At 48.0% G+C, this 22,897-nt stretch overlaps 1 protein-coding gene across 2 annotated transcripts in view; it reads right to left on the reverse strand.

Moving 5' to 3' along the window:
• Nucleotides 1-733: 733 nt before the first annotated feature.
• Nucleotides 734-22,897, reverse strand: part of SMARCC1 (SWI/SNF related BAF chromatin remodeling complex subunit C1) — a 1,286,593-nt gene continuing 1,264,429 nt past the window's right edge. The window contains exon 28 of one of the 2 annotated variants that reach the window (XM_069645843.1): nt 734-2,654. In XM_069645843.1, coding sequence (XP_069501944.1) covers nt 2,554-2,654 — 101 coding nt within the window. In that variant the 3' untranslated portion in view covers nt 734-2,553. The remainder of the gene's footprint in view (nt 2,655-22,897) is intronic. The other variant, XM_069645841.1, reaches the window with a different exon arrangement.

Below are 22,897 nucleotides of genomic sequence, written 5' to 3' on the forward strand. Positions count from 1 at the left end.
TCCCTCTTGGGAGGGTGTGTGTTCCTTAGATTCAGGTAGGCCAGTCCAATCTTCTTGGTCCTAACTACCAATGAACGCCATTGCATGTTCCCAGGGCCAGTTGGTACCAGATTGTATTGTTATTTCAATACACATATTGACAGCCCTTGGTGAGGTTGGTTTTAGTGGGGAAGTGGAAATCTGTGTTTTAACTGAACTGATGCGAGGGATACAATGAGTAATTAGTTTGTGCCCCATCAGTGTCTCCTCTTTCAAAGCAATTGCTTCCTCAGCTTCTTGAATCTAACAGCAATTCTTTTTAGAAAGGCAGTGGGCAAATGTCATCTAAGACGTTCAGGTCTTGCAGGAGATCCATGTGGATTATCTAAACCATCATCAAGATCCTACTTCTCTATAGGGGTTTCAACACTCATTGCCTTCCTTCTATACCTCCTGAGATCATTTGGATGGATTTAATCTCTTAGAGGCACTTTTATTGGTGTGTCAATGTGATCTTCAGTTCGAAGGTTAGTGATCTCAATGTATGACAATTAGAGCAGAGATGGCAGTCACAACATTTTGGGCAGTTTATGTAAAAAAGAAAGATTAAACTGGAGAAAAGCCAACAAGTCTCGCTTTTGACTTTGCTTCTAAGCTTAATCACCAAAAGTGAACATTATCAATCATACAAGTACAGTGTAACTTGGTATACATTTATACCATTAGGATGCCTTTTGAAAAAAAGAAACTCGTATACAAAAGATTCCACATTTTTTATTTGACAAAAATGGGTAGTTGTGTACAGTATCTGGCGCAAAAATCTGTCATATACATATGATTGGCTGTTGAAAGAAAATTGAGAAGTCACATTTTTATCACTTATATAAACAAAAGGTGAAAGTTACCAGTTATGTTTGAATAACCCTTGCTTAAGGCATAAATAAGTCTTATGGAGATTTTTTGTATTCCTTTGAAAAGGACAAGCAAACCACGTTAAAAACTTGAATGTGTAAAACATAGCCTGAACTAGGACGTTCTGTGTGCGGCTGAAAATGTTTAAAAGGACATGCTAACCAACGTTTTTCGAAGGATGTATGCTTGGGGAAATAAATGGACAGCCAGTAAAGGCATTGTGTGGTTAAACTTTGAAGAGTGAGCATGGGCAAACAAACACTCCCAACAGGCACTGAGGGCTCAGAATTTGAAAGTGTGAGATTAAAGAGGACATGAGAGGTAGAGATGTTAAGAGCAAGTGCATGAAAATCATACCGTAAACAACTTTACAAAGGGAACAAATTCAGTAGATGTTTATGCATGTAACAATCAACAGTTCAAGTCTGAGCCCCTAGTCCAAAAATCTTAGTTGACATACAGGCATTATTTAAAAAGAAAATGTAGCTGCAAAAACAAAGGGAAAAAAATACAACCACTTGATAGAAAAGGATGGAGAAGAAAATGCTTGTAAATAACAAGGATTGCTGCATGCTAATCCCCCCAAAAAAATGGAACACATTACCCAATACCTCTGCAGGCAGAACAATTTGAGATTTGCATTCTGCACCGATGGGCAACAGAGTGTGACATATAGAATGACATGTAACTGTTATGCTATGAAACATCCATTGGAAAAGCGTTTGACTGCATATGCTAAAGAACAAATAAAGAATTATAACCGTCACTGAACATGACCATGCCCTTGCTGTCTAGAAGAGGTAGATCTCAGGCAAACACACACTCACCACAACCTACTCATCCAAACTAAGATTTTTTTTGTTTTACGCTTTATTTAAAAAAGTGAGTTAAAAAAAAGTGGCAGTAAATAATTTATTCCTTGGTAGGTTTCAAAAATCTACATTTAGGGTTCTCAGCCTGAAAACCCCACCCACGAAATGTACATACAATTTAAAACTGCTGTAAAGAATTATGCTTTTTTGACTATTTAGGAGAGAGATTTCCATTTTAACACATCAAGTCTATTAGGGACACATCTTTGTTGCCTGGTTGGAAAATATAAAATAGTACTCGCAGCACAGAAGATCCAAAGCGATCATTGGTTTTCATTAGGAAGGAGGTTGTGAAATGTCAAACATGGGCAGAGGCAATGTGGAAGAAACTGGACCGATTTTAGTTGCCTTTTCTCATATCCACATAGCTGAAGTACTTCATACTAGTCACGTGTCTAGACATTGCCTTTACAGAGCCCACTAACAAAAAAGTCCATCCAAAGGAGTATTCAGCAAAATGCACGAAATAGAAAGCATTTCAGCTCCCGAAAGCATCAGACAGAACAGCCAAGTGAGGCAAATCCAAGGAAAGGCCATCCCGCGATATTCAAAAGGTAGGTGGGTAAGCAAGAGAAAGGGTGGGAATATGCCACATAGGGCAGAATTGTTTTCCGGTTTCCTTTGAATCAAAGCCATTGGTTGGGTGTCTGAGGCTTAAATCACTGCATAACCTGTTTGGGCAAATTTGCAGGGAAGGCAAAACTAGTACCTCATCAAGATAAATAAAGGAAAACTGAGGTTTAAGTGTCTGCCACCACATTTTAAAACAAGTTGGCTCTGGAATTTCTATTCAGGGAGCCATTGAAGCAGCTGTTACAGGAGGGGGTGTCACACTGTCAGATGGAGGCTGCGGTGGAGGTCCACTGGGTTGCTGTTGTGGGGGTTGAGGATCTGCAAGATGAATTAAAATAAAAAGGTCAGCAACAGTGCTGAAAATTTAGAATACAAATGTCAACATAAAACATTTACGCAGAAAACTCAGGGTCTCTAAAGATTATCACATGTAAAATCTCTTCCAGAAACAAAAACAAAAATTTGGGATGGGGGGTGCAAGTTCACCCGTGCTTGTGTTTCACTTTTACCTATAAACATATTGACATCACTAACCTAATTAGAACCTTTATTATGACAAAAGATAATATACAGGAAAATGTAATCAGATAGTTAAAAATGCGCACTTTGAAGCAGTCTTAGGGTGGTACAAATGTTATGCAAGTACCCAACCTTGGACATTCACAGACCATTTAATGTGTACTTTGCACTTTCTAAGAAACATACACAAATAAAATGCTACTCACAGTAGTGACTACTGTACTTACACAGTGCCCTTACCAGCATACTTGTGGGACAAGAGCAAGTTATATAGAAAAATGTGCATTTAAATTGCAAAGCTAGGGCGTGTCCTGCCTTCCGCTATGGCAACTCTTGCTTTCACAGTCTGGCTTTGTTCACTAGTCATTTCGATCAGACTAGAGCAGCACATAACAGAAAAACAAATTACTTACCTTTGGTAACATTCATTCTGATGGATATGATCTTGCTCCAACAGACTCAACTTTTAAAATCCAGAGCAGACAAAAGTCTGCACCAGAAAACATTTTCCAGTAATCGGATGGCGCAGTGCAGCTCGAAGCTGCGGACACCACCATTTTAACCAGTTAAGCATTTCAACCCAGGCCAACCACATGGAACCGCAGGACTGTCGCATGTAAAATATATAATACCTTTCGATGTTCAAATATTCCAATTAGAGTTCTTTGCTTTAGTGGAGCGGGGGGGAGGGCGGTGAGCAATCTGTTGGAGGAATACTGTATCTTTGAAAAGAACATTACTTGGGATGTTGGTAAAGATTTTCCTGCTATGATTTTACTCCTGTACTGAATGACTTACCTCCAGGTAATCATTCTGATGCACGTTTCTTCCACGGATTCCTCATCTCCGATACCCATCTCCCAGCACTGTTGCTCTTTGGAAATCTTTACGCCGCCAGGGGGCGCAGTAAAGCTCTGCACGACGCCTCACCCTCCCTGTACCAGGCACAACGCTGGTACTAGTATATATAGAGGCATCGTGCACGGTGAACTTAGTTGCACCCTTTTTCCATAGCACTCTGGCGCTGAGGGACTGCAGAACCAAGGTGTAATAGTTATCCGCCAAGAGGAGCATGAAGGGAAAGGTAGGACAACAATGGGGAAGGAATATTCATAAGAAAGAGGAAAGTAATTTGTTCTTCTAAAGGACACCTTCCTTATCTTTGATAGATTCCCAAATCAATACAATAACCTGGCGGATGCAGGATACCAAGGACACCACCCAAATCAGAAAACTCTGAAGGACAGCTGTGACTGGCAGAAAAACGAAACTGTATTGCTTAATGAACATGTGCAAAGAAGCTCATGTTGGTGCAAGGCAAATGCCCATAACAGGAACTACACGTTACAGAGCAGAGATAGCAGTCCATCGCTTGGTGGAGCGAGCCCTGAAACCCTTAGGAACAACCTTACCAGCCAGATTATAGCATTCTGAGAAGAACAAATTGCTTACCTTTCGGTAATCTTCTGATGGACGTTCCTCCCACAGATTCCTCATCTATGGTATCCATCTCTAAGCGCCACCTGCTCTTCCGAAACCTTTCCTCCATATTTGCTTTGGCGACCTCCCTCGATCAGCCAGTACTCCAGGTACAGACCTACGTGGACCTCGAATCTTCTGAGGTTTGCTGCCACTACTGCAATCAGTTTGGTGAAGACCCTAGGCGCGGATGTTAGCCCAAAGGGGAGCACCTTGAATTGGTAATGTGTGTCCTTTATGACAAATCTTAGGAAACGTCTGTACTTCCAATGGATCGGCACATGAATATAAGCGTCCTAAAGATCCAGCAACACCAACCAGTCCTGAAGTTGCAGAGCCTGGATAATTTCTTTCTAAATCACCATTTTGAACTGGTCATTCCTCAGGAACTTCAAGGTCCCGAGGTCCAAAACGGGACAGAGCCATACTCCTTTCTTGGGTACCAGAAAATAACAGGAATACCAGCGCGATACCCTCTGCTTGGATGGTACCTGTTCCAGGGCATCCTTCAACAGGGCTTGCAGTTCTTACTGGAGCTCCTATTCCAGTTGTTGGTGAGAGGGAGGCTGACTGTCTGGCAGTTTGCTTGAAAATCGTAGATGGTATGTTATATAAATTTATAAAGCGCAAAATACACCATGGACATCTTGGTGCTGAAGGGTAATAAGAGTGAGACCTGTGTTATTTAGAACAGAAGAGTCTTTAAAGCGCGTCTGAATGCCAGATGGTTGGCAGTAGCAGGAAGAGCCAAGGGAAGTTGGTTCAATGACTTGGCTGCTGCCACCGAGAAGGCCCGACCGCCAATTCGGGCACGTTTGAAGTGAGGAACCAGAAGTAGTAGCGCAGACTGAACGCAAGAAGTGAGCGGGCACATAGTGAACCAATTTTCCCTGCAGATACTCCGCTCCCACCTTGTAAAAGGCACAGTGAACCAGGCACATGGATTTAAATAGGATCCGTTGTTCAATAGGGAGCCAGTGAAGTTTCAGAAGTGGGGCCATGTGAGAGCGTGCCAGAGGGCGCAGTATTGCTCGAGCTGCTACGTTTTTTAACATTTGGATACAATTGAGTAGATAGTGTGGTTGGCCGTAGTACAGCGAGTTATAGTAATCCACTGTACTAAGAACCAGCGCTCCTACCACAGGGGCATGAAGATGACCAGTGATGAAGGGAAGAACCTTTCTCAGAGTCCGCAGTTTGAAGTGGCCAGCTTTGCAAACTGCACCCACCTGTTCAGTCATCATCAATGAAGATGAGAACTTAACCCCCAGATTTCTCACAGTGAGAGAAGGAAGAGGGAACGGGCCAAAGGAGGTGGGGTCAGATGTCCGGGGTCCAGTAGTTGAGGGGGCTGTTAGTGCCGACCACTAGGACCTCTTTTACTGCCATTGAGCTTGAGAGAGTTGGTTGCCATCCAAGCACCCTAATCTTCAAGGCAGTTCCTGCGTCGGGACGCAGTGTCAGGACGAGTGAGATCCAGACGTATCAGGATCTGTGCGTCATCTGCGTATGAATACAATCGAAAGTCGTGTGATAGAATGAGAAAAGGAGGACGGATGTAGATATTAAAAAGAATAGGGGATAGGGCAGACCCTTGTGGCACTCCACAAAACAGTGACACAGACTCCGAACAGATTGAGACTGGTCAGTCAAAAAGTCTGAAAACCAGCGCTCGACAAACTGGATATCAGTGTAGAATGATCAACTGTGTCGAATGCGGCTGAGAGGTCAAGTAAGAGCAAGGCTCCCACACCGCCCTGATCAACTAGGCGGGTAGGGTAATCATATACAGAGTTGAGAACTGATTCGGTGCCTCTCCCGGGGCGGAATCCCGACTGGAATTTGTCAAAATAACCCGAGGATTCCATGTAAGATGACAAAAGGGGAGAGACCAACGCCGCCAGAGTTTTCATCAGAGACAGGAGATGGGTCGAAAGTTAGCCAGGTCCAAAGAAGACTTTTTCAAGAGTGGAAACATCCAAGCATGTTTCAGGGACCTAGGTATCAGGCCCTTTTGAAAAGATACATTAATAGACAATGTAATTTCAGTAATATCAGTGGAGATAGCTTTGAGCACATGTAAGGGGATGGCATCTGCAGGGGATACCGACTTGAGGCCATGGAAAGATTTCAAGATATCCTGCTCAGAGAGCTCGGGAAAAGAGGCCCATGACGCACTAGGAAGATCAGGGAAGAATTGCTTATTAGCAGTGGCATTCAAGTTAACTTTGATGTCTTCGCATATGGCTGAAATTTTGAAATGGAAAAAGGAGGAAAGATTTGCACAGAGCTTGTGAGGGCTCGATTAGAGGGCCTGACTTGGTCGGGTGGAGAGAGACTGTACTAACTCAAAAATCGCCTTAGGCTTATTGACAGCATCCTCAATCTTACCGCCAAAATAGATTTTTTTGTGGATAAAATTGCTTTTGGGTAGGTTGTAAGGGCACAGCGAAAAACTGCTCTAGTGTCGTTCGTATAACTGACCCTCCACTTATGTTCAGCTTGACGACAGCTAAGTTTTAATGCTCTGAGCTCATCCGAAAACCAAGGTTCGGACACGTGGCCACTTTCGTTGCCGAGCTTGGCCGGTGCTAGCCCCCATTCGACGAGCTGTAATGCCCAGGCCTTGAAGGTCCTCTCCTTCCACTGAGGCAAATGTTCTCACATTTGCCCTCCAACCGGAGAAACATGAGGCAATTACAAAGTGGCTTGGTGGGTGCTGTCTCAGTCTGATGACCCCTAAGCCCCCCCCCCCAACCCCAAGCCCAACCAGGACACAAGAAAAGCCTCTGCCCTTGTCTGGCTTGCGGGAGCTGTGCAATCTTCCCAATTGGAAAGTACCGCCTAAAGCCTCTTCACTTTGAAAAGAAGCTGAACACTGAACATTTGGAGAGAACCTAGAACTTTGCAGCTAGGCTCTCCTTCTCAGCACAGTAGACCATCCCATCACTCTACCCATGCAATCCGCTGTGTCCGGGCCAGACAACAGTGCCTAGCAAGCAACCTCCTTGACGCCATCTACAAGCCGCAGAAAACCATCCCTTATTTCGCCAGCAGGGATGTGTTCCGCTACCTGCACGACAAGTCTCAAAAGATAATGTGAATATTTGACGAACGCAAAGGATGCGTACACTACCTTGAGGGCCATGCTGTCCATAGCAAATAATTTTTCGCCAGGACACCAGTCTTCTTAGACTCTGTCTATTGGCAAGTTGGAGGTAGATGTGGCTGGTCTGGAGCTCACTGTATACTAGACCCTCAGCAGCACGGCAAGTAGACAAACGGCAAGCCCCCCCTACCCCTTGCCGGTTCATACTTTTTGGTGAGCTCAGAAACCACAGCTTGAGTTGACTAAGGCTTCAGTCACAAGGTGGTAATGGCATCAGAAATGGCCACATTGAAGGGTAAAGCCCTTTCTGTTGGGGGGGGGGGCGGGGAGACTGTCCAAAATATCTGTCAGGGCATAGGCTAACAGGGACTTAGCCAGGGCACCCAGACCCAATGCTTCCACCACCCTCTAAAACGTCTGGAGATACTGAGCATTACCATATCCATATCCATATGGGGCAGCTTGTTGCATGTCTAGGTCAGGAGATGTGTCGCGACCACTTGGATCATGGAGCCCTTCTGCAAGGGCAACCAGATCAGCCTGGCAGGCAAAGTAATCCTCTTCAAAAGGCCCCTTCACCGAAAGGTTACCTGCTCCCATTCACCCAAAAGTTACCTGGTCCCAGTCGACCCTTCGGCGCAATGTCCGGCTTCGTAGTCGTGGCGGGAATCATCCAAAAAGCCTGAATAAGCAAGCCTGAATGGGAGATTTGGCAGAATTTCGGCTGTTCAAAAAGTTTGACCAAATCCCCCATTCAATGGCAAGGGCACTCGGGGTGTCCCCCGCACAATTGTTCACTATACAGTGAATGAGGTTTGCATGGGTGTCCCCCGCAGCCGATCCCTTACAAAGTTAACAAAAAAAAAAAAAAAAAAAAAAAAAAAAAAAAAAAAGAAGAAGAAGAGGATCCTGCAGCGCCGGTACCGAATCACGGAAGTGAAATGAACAGGCGCTGTAGGGACACAGCGAGTCAGTGTCATACAGCGAAGTGTGCCGCAGCAAGGTAAGGAGGGGGGTGGGTTGGAAGCCTGTGGCTGCAATGTTCAGGGGAGAAAAGACTGAAGGTTTTCTGGAAAAAATATTGGTCTTTTCTCCCTCGAACATTTCCGCCATAGGCTTCCAACCCCAATCCGTCGTGGCTGAGCACAAGGGCATCATACAAGGCTGCCTTGTTGCTCAAACCTGAGGCACAGCTAGAGCCGTGGGAGCCTGCAGCATTGAGACCAGAGTGGTACCGGCTGCTGCCATTTCAAACATTTGGAGCATCTGCGCCTTGAAAGCCTCCCACTCCACTTTCAACACACCCAGACTCCGATAGGCCTTGCCACATTCCTCTGACAAATCAGTGACATGCCTGCGTCAGTGGCTACTGTTGGGGAGAATTCTCATAAATGTGCCGGTTCCCTCCACCTTAGAGCCCTCCAGCTCTTTTGCTAAACTTTGGGACTTTGAACTTTTTAATTCTGTGCGTTTTACTTTTGTGTTCTTTGATTATGGCATTTTAAGATAACTCCTTAGGCATCATCTTTTCATGTGTGCCACACAGCACCCCAGTGCAGTGACACAGGGATGTATTTAAGACCTCCACAAGGTTTAAATACCTTCTCTGGGATAAACTACTGTTTCCCACAGAATGACATGCATTACTTACCGTAAAAGCATTTCTGATGATTGTATCTGCTTAGATTCACATACTGTGCATATGGTCTGACATCCAGTGGTAACTGCGGAGTATTGCATCTTGTCTTTCGGGGGACCGAAAGGGGACGTCGGCATAGGCGTGTGTGAAACACCATCCCTATCGTGACGTGTGTAGTTCCCAAAATCCCTCATGCGCCGAGGTCCCTCCGATTGTATTTCTGTGCCTTGAGGGAGCCCAAGGCTATAGTGAGTGAGTACATGAAGAGAGAAAGTAGTAAGAAGTCTATGTTCCTTCCACCCCGAGCGGGAGGCAGGGAGGGCGCATGTGAATCTAAGCAGATGCAATCATCAGAAATGCTTTCACGGTAAGTAATGCATGTCTTCTGATGCTTGTCAATCTGCTTAGAATCACATGCTGTGCATAGACAAGCTAGCAGTACCCAGAGTTGGAGGCGGGTTGTGAGAAGGAACAGTAGAAAAAAGATGTCTTAGTACTGCTTGTCCCACCTGAGAATCAGACCTAGAATGAGTGTCTAGGCAATAGTGTTTTGTAAAGGTGTGTACAGAACTCCAGGTTGCCGCTTTGCAAATGGACTCTAGGGGGAACATTTGCAATGAATGCCCCAGTGCCTCGAGTAGAATGTGCTCTAGGCTTGAAGGGCAGTTCTCTCTATGCAAGAGAGAAACATAGTGTGATGCATTGGACAATCCACCTTGATATTGCTGATTTAGAGACAGGATCCTCTTCTCTACCAGCTGCCACTGAAACAAAAAAATTGTTTAGTTTTCCTCAGTAGTTTAGTTCTATCCATGTAGAACATGACTGCCCTGTCCACATCTAGTGTGTGAAAGCTTCTTTCGGCCATGTTAGTAGGTCTCTGGAAGAACGTGGGTAGTTCGATTGACTGGTTCACATGGAACTTCGAAATAAATTTCGGCGCAAATCTGGGATGAGTGCGCAGAACTACTTTATCTTTGTGGACTGTAACAAAGGGGTCCAAGACCGAGAGGGCCTGTAGTTCGCTAACTCTTCTGATAGAAGTGATAGCTACTAGAAAGGCTGTCTTGTAAGTCAGGTCTTTCAGACTAGCTTTATGCATAGGCTCAAAAGGGGGTCCCATGAGCCTAGTTAAAACCACATATAGATCGCACCCTGGGGCTGGGTGAGTGATGGGGGGATACATTCTTTTAACCCCTTCCATAAAGGCTTTAATCACAGCTATTTCCACCACGACACCTTCTGCTGTGACGTGGTGTAGGCTGACAACGCCGCTAGGTGAACCTTTAAGGAACTGAAGACTAACCCAGAGTCCAACAGATGGGTTAGATATAACACAATGCGTGAAGGCGAACAATCGGTGGGATTGATGCCTTTGGAACTGCACCAAATGACAAAACGTTTCCATTTGCTGGCATAGCAATAACGTGTGTTAGGCTTTCTTGCCTCCCACAGTATGTCCATGCATCTTTGAGGGAGTTGCAGATGCCCAAACTCTATGACTTCAGGAGCCAGGCTGCTAAGTTCAGAATTTGTGGGCATGGGTGCAGAGTCTCCCCCCTGTCCTGAGACAACATGTTGTACGGGCAGGGCAGCTTGACTGGTGGGGAGAGGGACATTTCCATCAGGTGCGCGAACCAGGTTTGGCGGGCCCACATGGGAGCCACCAGAATCATGGTGACTGGTTCCTGGTGCATCTTCTGCACTATCTTGTTCAGAAGGGGAGTCGGGGGGGTGGGGGGGGGGGGGAGCGTAAACAAATTTCCCCAACCAAGTTATCCAGAGACCGTTCCCCTTGGATCGGTTCTGGGGGTACCTGGAGGCATAATTTGGGCATTGGGCATTCTCCTGAGTAGCGAACAAGTCGATCTCTGGAAACCCTCATTCTGCGAAGACGTTGGATACAATATCTTCATGCAGATGCCATTCGTATTCTTCTGGCAGAGGAAAATCTCTGCTGAGTACGTCTGCCTGAAGATTGAGTTCCCCTGGAAGATGTTGGGATATCAGGAACATCTTGTGTTTGAGAGCCCATATCCAGACGTTTTGGGGCAGCTTGGATAGCCCTGGAGATTGAGTGCCCCCCTGCTTGTTCAGATAATACATTGCTGTTGTGCTGTCGGTTAGGACCAGCACTGTCTTCCCTTGTAGTTGCTCCTAAAAGGCCTTCAATGCTTTGAACACTGCTAGTAGCTTCAGAAGGTTTATATGGTTGGACGCTACCTGAGGGGACCACACTCCGTGTGCTGTCTGTTGCAGCAGGTGAGACCCCCCCCACCCTGTGAGAGATGCGTCTGTCGTGAGAGTGGCTTCCACTGCAGGGGTGGTGAAGGTTTTCCCCTTCAAGAGGTTCTCCCTCGACCACCACTGCAGAGAGAGAACGAGGGCTGACGAGACAACAGATCTTCCCATTGTCCGCTGGCCTAACACCACTGGCTGTTGAGCCACTCCTGCATTGGACGCATGCGCATCCGCGCGTGGGGGACCAAGTATATGCATGACGCCATCATCCCTAACAAACGCATAGCTTTGCGTACCGTCACCTTCCGAATGGCTACATACTGAGGAACTTGAGAGAGCATGTTCTGAACCCTCTCGCTGGAAGGGAAGACTAGACCGTCTTCCGTGCGAATTAGAGCCCCCAGGAACTGTTTTACTTGGCTGGGGACTAAGCTGGATTTCTTTTCGTTGATAGAAAATCCTAGGCTGAACAGTAGGTCTACTGTCTTTTGGGTGTTTGAAAAGCAAACGTCGAATGAGTCCCCCGTGATGAGCCAATCGTCGAAGTAAGGGTAAACTGGAACTGAAAGTCTGCGCAGGTGTGCTGCTGCCACTGCCAGGACCTTGGTAAACACCTGTGGCGCCGAGGCTATGCTGAAGGGGCGTACCTTGAACTGATAGTGTTTGTCTTGAATAACGAACCTTAGGAATTTTCTGTGCGCTGGCAGCATTGAAATATGAAAGTATGCATCTTTCATATCCAATGTTGTCATGAGGTCCCCTTGTTTTAACAATGGGATCACCTCTTGAAGTGTTACCATACGAAACTTCTGGGCCTTTATGAACTTGTTCGTTGGGCGCAGGTCTAGAACAGGACACATGGTGAGATCCTTTTTGGGTACAAGGAAGTATATTGCATAAATACCCTTGTTTACCTGAAGAATCGGGACGACTTCTATGGCGTCCTTTCCCAGCAGCGCCTCCACCTCTTGGACCAGGATCTGCAGATGTTCCGGTGAAAGGCGTCTATGTTTCGGCGGTCTGAACTGTGGGGGTCAGGCGATTTCCAAGCAATAACCGTGGGCGACCGTCTAATACCCACTGGTCAAAAGTTATCCCCGCCCATGCCTTGACGAGAGATGTTAATCGCCCCCCGACCGGGGAGACATGGGAGGGGACCTGAACTTGGTGGTCATTTCTGACCCGAGGTTGACGCACCTCTGGAATTGGAGCCTCTGCCTCCATTCTTTCCGCGCTTCTGACCCCTCTGGGGGTAGTAAGTGGGGCTTGCAGCCGGTTGACTTGCGTTGAAGTTGCCCGTGCCGAAATTATTTTGAGCGGCGCGGGCTTGTCCTCGAAAGGACCGCCGAGAATTGCTGCCCCTCTGTGAAGAGGGTTTTTGGGAAATTTGGTGCAGCGACTTAATATTCTCAGGCTCCTTATTGGCTGTCTCCAACGCATCGTCTACCGCCTTCCCGAAGAGGTTGGCCTCTTCTATGGGTTTATTGATGATGGATGCCTGGGTCTCAGGCCTGAAACCCAACGTGAGCAGCCACGCGTGTCTGTTTAGGAGAGTACCCTTTGCAAGAGACCTGCCTGCTGTCTCTGCGGAATCCAGGTTATTTTTTACAACATTTTGATTGGCAAGTTTACCCTCTGAGATAATGGCGAGAAGCTTGGCTCTGGTTGGTTCCAGAACCTCCTCGAGGCCTTCCTGGACTAGGTTCAATTGGGCATCGACATAGCTTTCCAGTAATGTTGTGTTATTGGCAATCCAGACGGTATAAGCAGCCGCCGACGTGACCCGTTTGCCTAAGGCATACAACCTTTTGGACTCCTAGTCCGGGGGTGACTCTCCCGTGGCAAGGGGAACCCCTGCTCTCTTGCGAGTGTTGGTCACCACCAGCGATTCAGGGATTGCGTGGCCTTTGATGTAAAGCGGGTCGGTGGGGGAGGGCCGGAAGTGTTTTTCGACCCTTGGGTTCACAGCCCTCGTCTGAGCGGGTGTGAGTAAAGAGGAGGCCAGTCGTCGCTTTACAGGGCTCAAGAGAGGGATAGACTGGCTAGCCGGAGGCTTGTCATTAATGATGTTTTCCGCGAAATCCTGTTTAGGCAATGCCTCAATCGTGGCAATTTTATAGAATTCCACTGCTTTTTTCAACGTGGTGTTGAAAGCCATTTGATCATCCGCCTGCCTAACCAGTGTGGATGGGGGAGAGTCGAGGCAAACGATATCAGAATTGTGATCGTCCTGCTGGGTGTCCTCCCAGTTGTCCGTTGCGCCTTGATGTTCCCCATAATTGTCCAGAAAAGAAGTCTGCTCTTCTTCTGTATAGATGTCTCTATACGTGTCCTTCTGGACATCTTCTTGATAATCAACATAGTGTTGAACATCTAGGTGTTGGGCAACTTGTGTATGAGGGTTAGGGTCTACCCAAGCTTTTTTCGGCAGAGGTTGATTAGAAACACCGAAAACCTGCTGCAGCCGATCCATATACCCATCAAATTGCTCCGTGGTCCACTTGGATGACCCAAATGGTCATCTCTCTCGTGGCAAGGGGAACCCCTGGGTGCTTGAGAGGGGACCTGGCTCTCTTCGTAAGAGTCCTCAGGATCGTCTTCTAAAACCGTGGAAAACCTTTTGGCGGATTGGCCCATAACTGTGGGCCAAACAGGTACTAGGCCCACTACCGTAGCAATCCTGTTGATGGCTCTTACTGAGATAGTTACCGAATCTTCGGGGGACAACGCCTCCGATGATGGCTTCCCGGGGTAGAGGCCTAGTTAGAGGCCTACTCTTAGTTTTCGGGCCTGCACGGGCCTTGGAAACCTTGAAAGTCGTTGAAGTTTCTTGTTCAGAAACTTCGGCGTGTGTAGTTTGGGGAGTAGCGCCTTTGTTAAGTTTATTAAGCCCAGTCATGCGCTGCTGCGGATGCGGGGAAGGCTTCGGATCAGATAGGAGGGCGCTTGGGTTGTGTGTTGTGTGGTGCGATTGTACGCCCCTGTCACTGGGTGTGGGCCCTGTAGCAAGACCGGAGTCGAGCCAGGAAGGGTCGGGGACGGGCGTGGCAGCTCTAGAATGGTCCGCCTCAAGGTCTACAACGTCTGCATTGGACGTTTGGTCATCTGATGTACCCCCGTCACTCTCGGCTGGTGTCGCGGCAGGGGACGGAGGCTCCATGCGTGACATACCGTATGCGGCCCACCGCTTCAACCGGCGCTCCTTAAGGGATTAGGTTTAGGAGTTTATATGCCGAACAACTCTTTAGTGCTCTAGGGGGAGACAAGCGTACACGAAGTGTGCTCGTCTTTCCACGGATATCTGACCCTTTACAGAGGGCAGAATCTAAATGGAGTCCTTTCCATAGCAGAAGGGAAGTGTGACCAGACCAAAAAGGAAAGAAGTGGAAAAGAGGAAAGACATCATAGCAGTATGGCAAACCCCGAGCCCATTCTCCCTACTGTGTAGGCCGGCCAGAAGGCCCAACCACGTGGAGGTCCGAACGCCGGATCTTAGGTGCCGGAACCCACAGCCGTAGACTGTTCAACCGTATTCGTCGTCTAGGGATTTTGGGTACTACACACGTCACGATAGGGATAGTGTTTCAGACACGCCTATGCCGACGTCCCCTTTGCAATACTCCGCGGTTACCACTGGATGTCAGACCATATGCACAGCATGTGATTCTAAGCAGATTAACAAGCATCAGAAGTAAGGTTACATTGACTTGACTAGTCTTTTTAAATTCCTAGACCCAGCTCACACCATTTTCCTATACAGTGCTGGAGGCTTACCTAGTATCCCCTGTGTCTAGAAACACATGTAGCAGTCAAATGCTACCCTTTCCCATCGAAATGGCTGGTGGCAGTGGTTTTACAATGAACTACCATGATTTTTCCCCCCGATTGCGAACACTGGTAGCTAAAAATCATGGGAGCCATGTTTTTCAAGATGGCACCTTAAGCCACTTTGTTTAAACAGGTTCCGGTCTTTTTTTACCATTTCTTTTTGGAAAGGTCCTTCTAGTGTGTCTCTGCGCGCCAAACCAGGTTTGGTCCCTTTGTTTCTATGCCTTTGCAGGCTTAAGGACTGGAGACCGCCTCTGGCGCCTGAGTGTCTGGGGTGGGCAGGAAGTGAGAGAGGTGCCCGAATGTCCCTGTGCTTAGTCTCCTAGGAGACCCAAATGCACTCTGGCGTGATTGGCTGGCTGACTGTCTGGCAAGGACAGCCACCCTGCTGGGTGAGTGACAGCTAGGCTGGAATGAAAGGAAGAAAACTGTTTAAAAAGCGAGTCTCTTGGACTGGAAAGCAGAGTCGACCACTGGAACGAAAGAACCGAAGACGAGCTGGAAGAGGACGGCTGCTGCAACTCGGTTGGTTTGCACGGTGAAGCCCTGCTGCAGGTCCGAATTGCCAAGTTCATCTTGACAGAGAAGCCCCTTCAAGGACGACTTCTTCCTTTGAGTTTGTGGGACCAATCAACTCATAAGCCATCTGGATCCCATTCTCGAAGCTGGTTAGGATTAACCAGCGAGAGGGATACCAGCTTGTGTGCTTGAAGTACAGCTACTGGAACTGAAGGGACTCCATTTTGTCAGCATTGTCCGACGATCCCGTGCAGTGCAGGAGTCCCCAGACGTCCTCTTGTCCCCACGACTGAGGCTCAGGAACAGTGAGAGCTGCAGGAACTGCCAGGAACCAACGTCTTCAGCTGCATCTTGTTCTTCATATTAAGGTACTGTGCCAACCCGATTGAGAGAACTTACCTCTCGCGGTGAAAGTTTGTGGAACTTTCCCAACTTGCAGGCCTAATCAGCTTGTGATCCAACATATGATTCTTTTTCGTACAAACTACTTCTAAGAACTTTGGCAAAGACTTCACCGTTTACTTCAAGAACTGCTCTTTCCTAACCAAGACACTAGTCCATTGACTTTGGCCAAGGCCTATTGAACTGAATCGAGTCCTCTAGTGAACTAAAACTACTTGCACTGCCTAAGAAAGGATTTCTGATCTATTCTGCTAACTTGTGCCTTTTTACTCCCATTGAAATAAACTGAAATGCCATGTTGCTCCTATTTCAGGGGAGCCCAATTTACTCAGAAACGTATTGGTTTGGTATTGAAGTGTGCTTGTATATAATATCAAGTTGCCTCCTTCCAGTGAGTGCTTTCTAAATGATTGTGTAATTCATTATTAAGTGTTCTACCAAGAAACCTTGAGTGTAAGGCCCAGATGACCTGGCGGTCGAACGAGCCAGGGATTTTGACATGGGTCGCCAGAGCACTATTTTGCCGACCATTGCCCGCTGGCAAGAGCCAAAATCCTTGATGACATGATCCTTACCCAGCCACCAAACACAAATGGTATGCGGGTCGGTGATCGCCATCTGGCCGTTGCAATCTTGTCACTGGTTGAACCCAGATGCCTTACGAGTGGGCAGATCGATGAAAAATGGTCAAAAGGAGAAATTACTCACTGTTATCATTTTTCTATGGATTCTTCCACAGATTCCTCATCGCGCTAGATATCCTTCATCCAGCTCTGCTGCTCGGAAACTGACAGGTGGCATAGTGGACCTCGACTTGGCCATCGATCCGTCTTTTCCAGCTCTCGATAGTCGGCTCCAGAAGAGACATCAGGCATTGTGTGTATATATAGCATTCCACCACGCCCCATGCTTCAGTCCGGCAACACTGGATGAGCTTCAGCAGTAGTTGCTCCAAACAGCAAAGCTGTGGCGTGCACAGGGACCTTAGTGATATCGGAAGACAATCCTGTTAGCTTAGCATGGAGTCACTGTCTCCTACGCAAGCTGGAAGCCAGAACTTAAAAAATATGGGATTTTTACTGGGCACTGGTGACATTTCTGCAGCCTTTAAGGTTGCGGCACCCTATTTACAAGACGTCAAGACATGTGGAGCTGGAGTCTGTGGGTTTGTGGGATTGTGCGAAGGAGGATGAGGCATCATGACCATTAGATAGAAAAAGACAGAAGCCACTAGTGGCAATGAAAAACATGTGTATCAATGGATTATGTACGGCAAGGAATACCCGATACTGGCTTACCACCCCCCCCCCCCTTCAGACGTCTGCCGTATTTGGAAGCAGATAAGCGCCCAAGAGACGCCTAGAGATGTCTCAAAGTCACAGTAAATGAGGGGAAGGTAACTCGAAGCCTGAAAAAGCCTGGTCACCCAGGTGGCAGAACACAGCAAACACTGCACTGCAGCTGGAAACTGGCCCGCGACGACAGGTCCAAACAGCCTAGCTGATTGGAGGAAGGGACCCACTAATGGGCCTGTGGGACGTCAAGCCGCACCACAACGTTGAGCGCTGCAGCAGCCTCCGACATCCGGAATTGGTGTTAGAGGCATGTTATGCTCAACGGTGCGACCCTGGTCCAAAATTTCAGTGAGCTCATACCCCTGAAGAGGTGTGGATGCCTTCAACCCAAGGGGGTCAAATACCCTGTGAACCAGATCCCTGAACTTTATATTAGCATGTTATAGGGCTGCCTCAAGGTCTGGGGAAGTCATCACACTGCTGGTGTCCTGTAAACCCTGAGCTAGGGCCAATAAATCGGAATCGTTGTCAAAAGAAAATAGATGCCGCCGGCTCCCGTGTAAACGGGGTCGACTGGATCATCTACGTCAAATATGGATTGCATCGCGAAGAAACCCGTTCGACAGCAGCACAAATGAACCATCGCTGATTGTCAGCACCGAGGGCTTGAGAATAGGTTCCGAAGCTTTCGATGCGGAAGGTTCTTTTGACACTGAGGGATGCTCGATGACCAATGGGCGTCATGGGCCTCAGTCTTATGGCCCTCTGGCAACTTACGCTTGGTAGGCATGATGCCCGAAGGCGCTTGACGTTGACGGAGTGGCTGGCTTGGGGTCAGGAGCACCGAGCACCGATTTTGCCGCAAAAACTTGCTGGTCGGGGGCCGGAGCTGCACCTACAGCTCTTATTGCCTAAACATATCAAGCAGGGAAGTTTTAAAAAGTTCCCACTCTTCCCGAGTGGTCGGTCCCGCTGAGGGCTTACCTCCTTTTGACGACGAGCTGGACTTGCGTCAATTGCAGTGGTGCTGCCGCTTCTTGCATGAGGAATGGCTCCTGGAGTGGGACAGTTTTAGGTTTTTTGCAATGTCGTTCCTTCCCTTTGTCGGGGGTGTGCTTCTCAGTCTCGGACCAGACGACCGGATGGGGGGCCGCGACTGGTTGGCCCAAAGCCAGTTTCCCAGGCACTCTGGCTGTATCTTTGCGTACGACGCGCAGGCCTTCGTGTCAGGACCAACACCCAGGCACCACAGACATGTCGTGGGAGTCGGTTACGAACATTTTGGCCTCACAATCGCGGCATCGCTTGAAGCCCGAAACCCTAAACCCTGCGAGTAAACGCGAGTCGTGTTTTTGATGCAGAGTGCAAGCGTGGGGAAAAAGAAACTGAAGCATGGGGCACAGTGACATGCTATATATACACACAACGCCCAACGTCACTTCCGGAGCAGACAATTAAAAGATGGACAACCTGGATTGATGATCGGCGGCCAAGTCGAGATCCACTACACCGCATGTCGAAAAATTTCTGAACAGCAGAGCTAGATGACGGATATTTATAAAGATGAGGAATCTGCGGAAGAAAAGGAATCCTTTGAAATTACAATTTTAGTCGAATTTAATGAATTTCGAAATTTCTCCACGAGAACTGTTCTGAAAAGCAGCGTGCGGAGCATGTGGAAAAAAAAGGAACAGAGGTAGGGGTGCGTAGTGACGCAGTATATATGGTGGTCAATGTCTCGTCCAGAGCAGACAAGTGACACGGTTGAGTCAAGAGGGATCAGTGGTCAAGTCGTACTATGCCCCCTGTCGAAAAAGTTTAAGAGCAGCTAACGCTGGAATTGATATCTGATGAGGAATCTGCAGGAGAATGCAATCCAATGAAGCAGTAAAATGATGGCAACCAGTCACAAGTACAATATCCAGCCCGAAGATGTATAGGGCATAATGCCCAAAAGTCAGTGTTATGAGTTCTCTTTTGAAAGGATGCCATGGGCTTGTGGTGGTGATTAGTTTCAAAGTAATTAAATTAAAAGTTCAATAACAATTTACCAGAAGACAGATCAGTAAGTTTTCTCCTTTCATCCAGACCCAAGACTAAACCAAGTAGCAAGATACCACACCCAGGTTCAATGACCAAAAGGCGAGTTGAAGAAAGTAGGCAAAAAAAGGGGCATGTTCCCAAGGTTATCCTGTGGAGGACAGGGGGGGTAGTGGGTGGCAGGAGGGTGGAGGCAGGCACAGGCATGCTTACTTACACCCAGAATCATTTCCCCAGATGTCGTGATGGATCATCTGGGGGGTTAGGGGGAAGGGGTCGCTGGAGGCTTGATCTTCCGCCCTTTGTTCGTGAGAGGTGCCCAGGGGTTGCAGGTTTGAGTATTTTTCCGGTTAGGCGCAACTGCAAGATGCAATCCCCATCAGCGATGTAATGAAGAATCCAACAATGGAGACCTCTTCAGGACACTTCACAAGATGAAGGAAGGCAAGATCCAGTGATGATCACAGTTTACAGGTGACATGCATCTTTCTAGTCGCAGAAGCTGCTCCAGGTCAGGTTCCCTTGAAGATAGCGAGCTGAAATTCAGGGGAAGGTGGCTTGTGGCACGAGCTGGTGACCACCAAGGTTCTGGGCTTGAACATTGAACAGTTGGATCCTCAAGAAGGTGTCAAGACTAGCCGGTCCCACTAGTCCAAGGGGTGAAGCGCCGCAGAGGGTCTATGGAAATCTGGCAGATGAGCAGGACTTTGCCGGGCCAGAAACTGGGGGGAATGCTGGGACGCTTCAGGAGTAGTTTTCGGGTCAAACAGCCCATTCTTTTTGAAGAGATTATTGGTTCCAACATAGATTTAAAGAGTTGCTGCAGGAGTTATCTTATTCAAAATCCGAGCTCGACACAAGTCCAATCCCACCAAATGGTAAGGATCTGCACCATTCAAACAGCCAGCTGTTGACTAATAACGGACAACCTACTGGCTTCACAACTGCCACAGCAGCAGAATGGGACTAGACCGTCCCAGCTCATTTTCTGACTGACAAACACACCCCCTTTCCCTAGCACTCTGATACTGAAGGACCGCAGGTCTGCTAGCTATCTGCCAAGAGGGGGAGGGAAGGCGATCAGGAATACGTGAGAGGACCGTCCATTAGAAGAACAAGTTACTCTTACCTGATAACCTTCTTTTGATTGGATGGTCCGACGACTTATTCCATATCTATGACAGTAATCACCACAGCTGTGCTGGTTCGGAAAATCTTTCGGCGTCTGCGTCCTACGTCGATAAGCCACCCTCGAGGACCTCCTCCGACGGCCGACGTCACTGGATGTTATAAGTAGGACACACGACGCCCGTAGCCTCAGTTGTAGTTTTTTCCCAGAACGTGTGGCACCAGTCTTCTGCCAGTCTTACCACACAAAGCCTTGCGGAAACGTAAGCTGCAATTGCATAAGAAATTCTGTAGCGGGGAAGGCAGGGAGGGAGCGATATGGAATACGTCATCGGACCATCCCATCGAAAGAATGTTACCAGGTAAGAGAGTAACTTTTTCTTCGAGGGGATTGGGTCCTCCGACGTATTCCATATCTATGACAGACTCCCAAAGCAGTACCAATGCAAGGAGGTGGGAAAAGAATTTAGAATATCGAAATTTAGAATGCCCAATCAAATTGCAGAGCAAAGGACCGCCTTGCCAAAGGCCAGATCCTGCCCACGGATGGAATCGAGGGAGTAGTGACGTACAAAAGTATGGACCGAAGCCCAGGTGGCTGCATCACAGATGTTACGAATAGGAACACCCCTCTGTAGGGCAGTAGAGGCAGCCATGTCCCTGGTAGAATGGGCCCGCAAGCTGACCGGTGGGTACTTACCCGCCAAGCAGTAACACTCAGAAATTGCCAGAATAATCCAGCGAGACAAAGTCTGCTTAGTCACAGCTTGTGCCAAATGCTTTCCAACGTGACCAATAAAGAGTTGATCGTCCACTCTGACCCGGGGCATGCGTGAAATATAAAAGCTAAAAGCTCTCCTAGGATCGAGCCTATGGAGCCTCTCCTCTTCCTTACAAGGATGGAGAGGATAAAATGTCGGAAGAATAACCTTCTGGCCTAAATGAAATTCCGACACCACCTTCGGAAGAAAGGAAGGACAAACTCTAAGGACAACCCTATCCTTATGAAATACAGTGAAGGGTGGGTTAACTGAAAGTGCCTGTAACTCACTCTGCGAGCAGAAGTGACCGCAACCAAAAATACAGTTTTAAGAGTTAACAGTCTCAAAGGGCATGAATCAGAAACTTGAGGACAAGGTTCAAATCCGACCGGGCACCTGGAAAGGTGACAGAGGGAACACATTAGTGAGCCCTTTTAGAAACTGAGAAATTAAAGGGATTTTAAAATAAGAACACTCTTCAGACGAGCGCTTAAATATGGACAGCGCCGCCAGATAACCTTTAACGGTACCCACTTGCAAGCCCCTGTGGGCTAAAGAAAGCAAAAAAGACAGAACCACAGGAATGTCACATGAAAACGGATCCACATTCTTAAACCTGCACCAGTCACAGAACTTTCGCCAACGGTACAGGGACTTTGTTGCGGGCCTTCTGGCCGAAAGCAACACCTCCATCACGCCTTCAGGGAGGTCCCAATCCTTATACCTCAACCTTTCAGAAACCAAGCGTGAAGGTTGAGGGTACTGACCTCTGGATGGAGAACCTGACCCCCCTCCCGTGAGAGCAGATCGTCTCGGTAGGGAAGACGACGTGGAGGGCAGATGGACAAGTCGAGAAGGTCTGGGTACCACGTCCTCCGGGCCCATGCCGGAGCAATGAGGATCATCCGAGAACCGAACCTTTGTAACCTCTGCAGCACTTGCGGGATGACGGGGACTGGAGGAAACGCATACAGCAGTGGGAATGACCACTCCACCACAAACGCGTCTCCTAAGGCTCCTCTAGGAGGAAATTCCTGCGAGCAGAACCTTTCGCACTTCCGGTTGACACAGGAGGCGAAGAGATCCACTTGAGGGGTTCCCCAAAGGGCGAAGATCTCCAGGAGAATCTCCTGAGCCAACTCCCACTCATGAGAGATCGCGCTCTGCCTGCACAGAGTGTCCGCCGTCTCGTTTTCGTCTCCAGCCAGATGAACTGCTGAGATCAAAACTTCCTGCTGGATTGCCCAGAACCAGAGCTGCATCGCCTCCCTGCACAGAGGAAGTGAAGTGACCGTGCCCCCCCCCCCTTTTTGTTGAGGTAGTGCATGGCCACTGTGTTGTCCGTCAGGACATTCTTTCCTCGCACAGTCGGCAGAAAAGCTTTCAGGGCAAGCCTGACGGCCCTCAGCTCCAACAGATCTGGAGTCTGGACTCTGACGGAGACCAACAACCGCTGACTGTCAACTCGTTGGCATGAGCTCCCCATCCCGTGAGGGATGCAGCCGTCACGTTCGTCACCTCCGGCCAGGGTAGCCAAAATGGAGCCCCCTTCATCAGATTGCCTTCGACGGCCCACCACAGAAGGTCCTGGGCGACCGAGG

Source organism: Ambystoma mexicanum, chromosome 2p (assembly GCF_040938575.1).
Source record: "Ambystoma mexicanum isolate Mex_15411 chromosome 2p, UKY_AmexF1_1, whole genome shotgun sequence".
NCBI lineage: Eukaryota > Metazoa > Chordata > Amphibia > Caudata > Ambystomatidae > Ambystoma > Ambystoma mexicanum.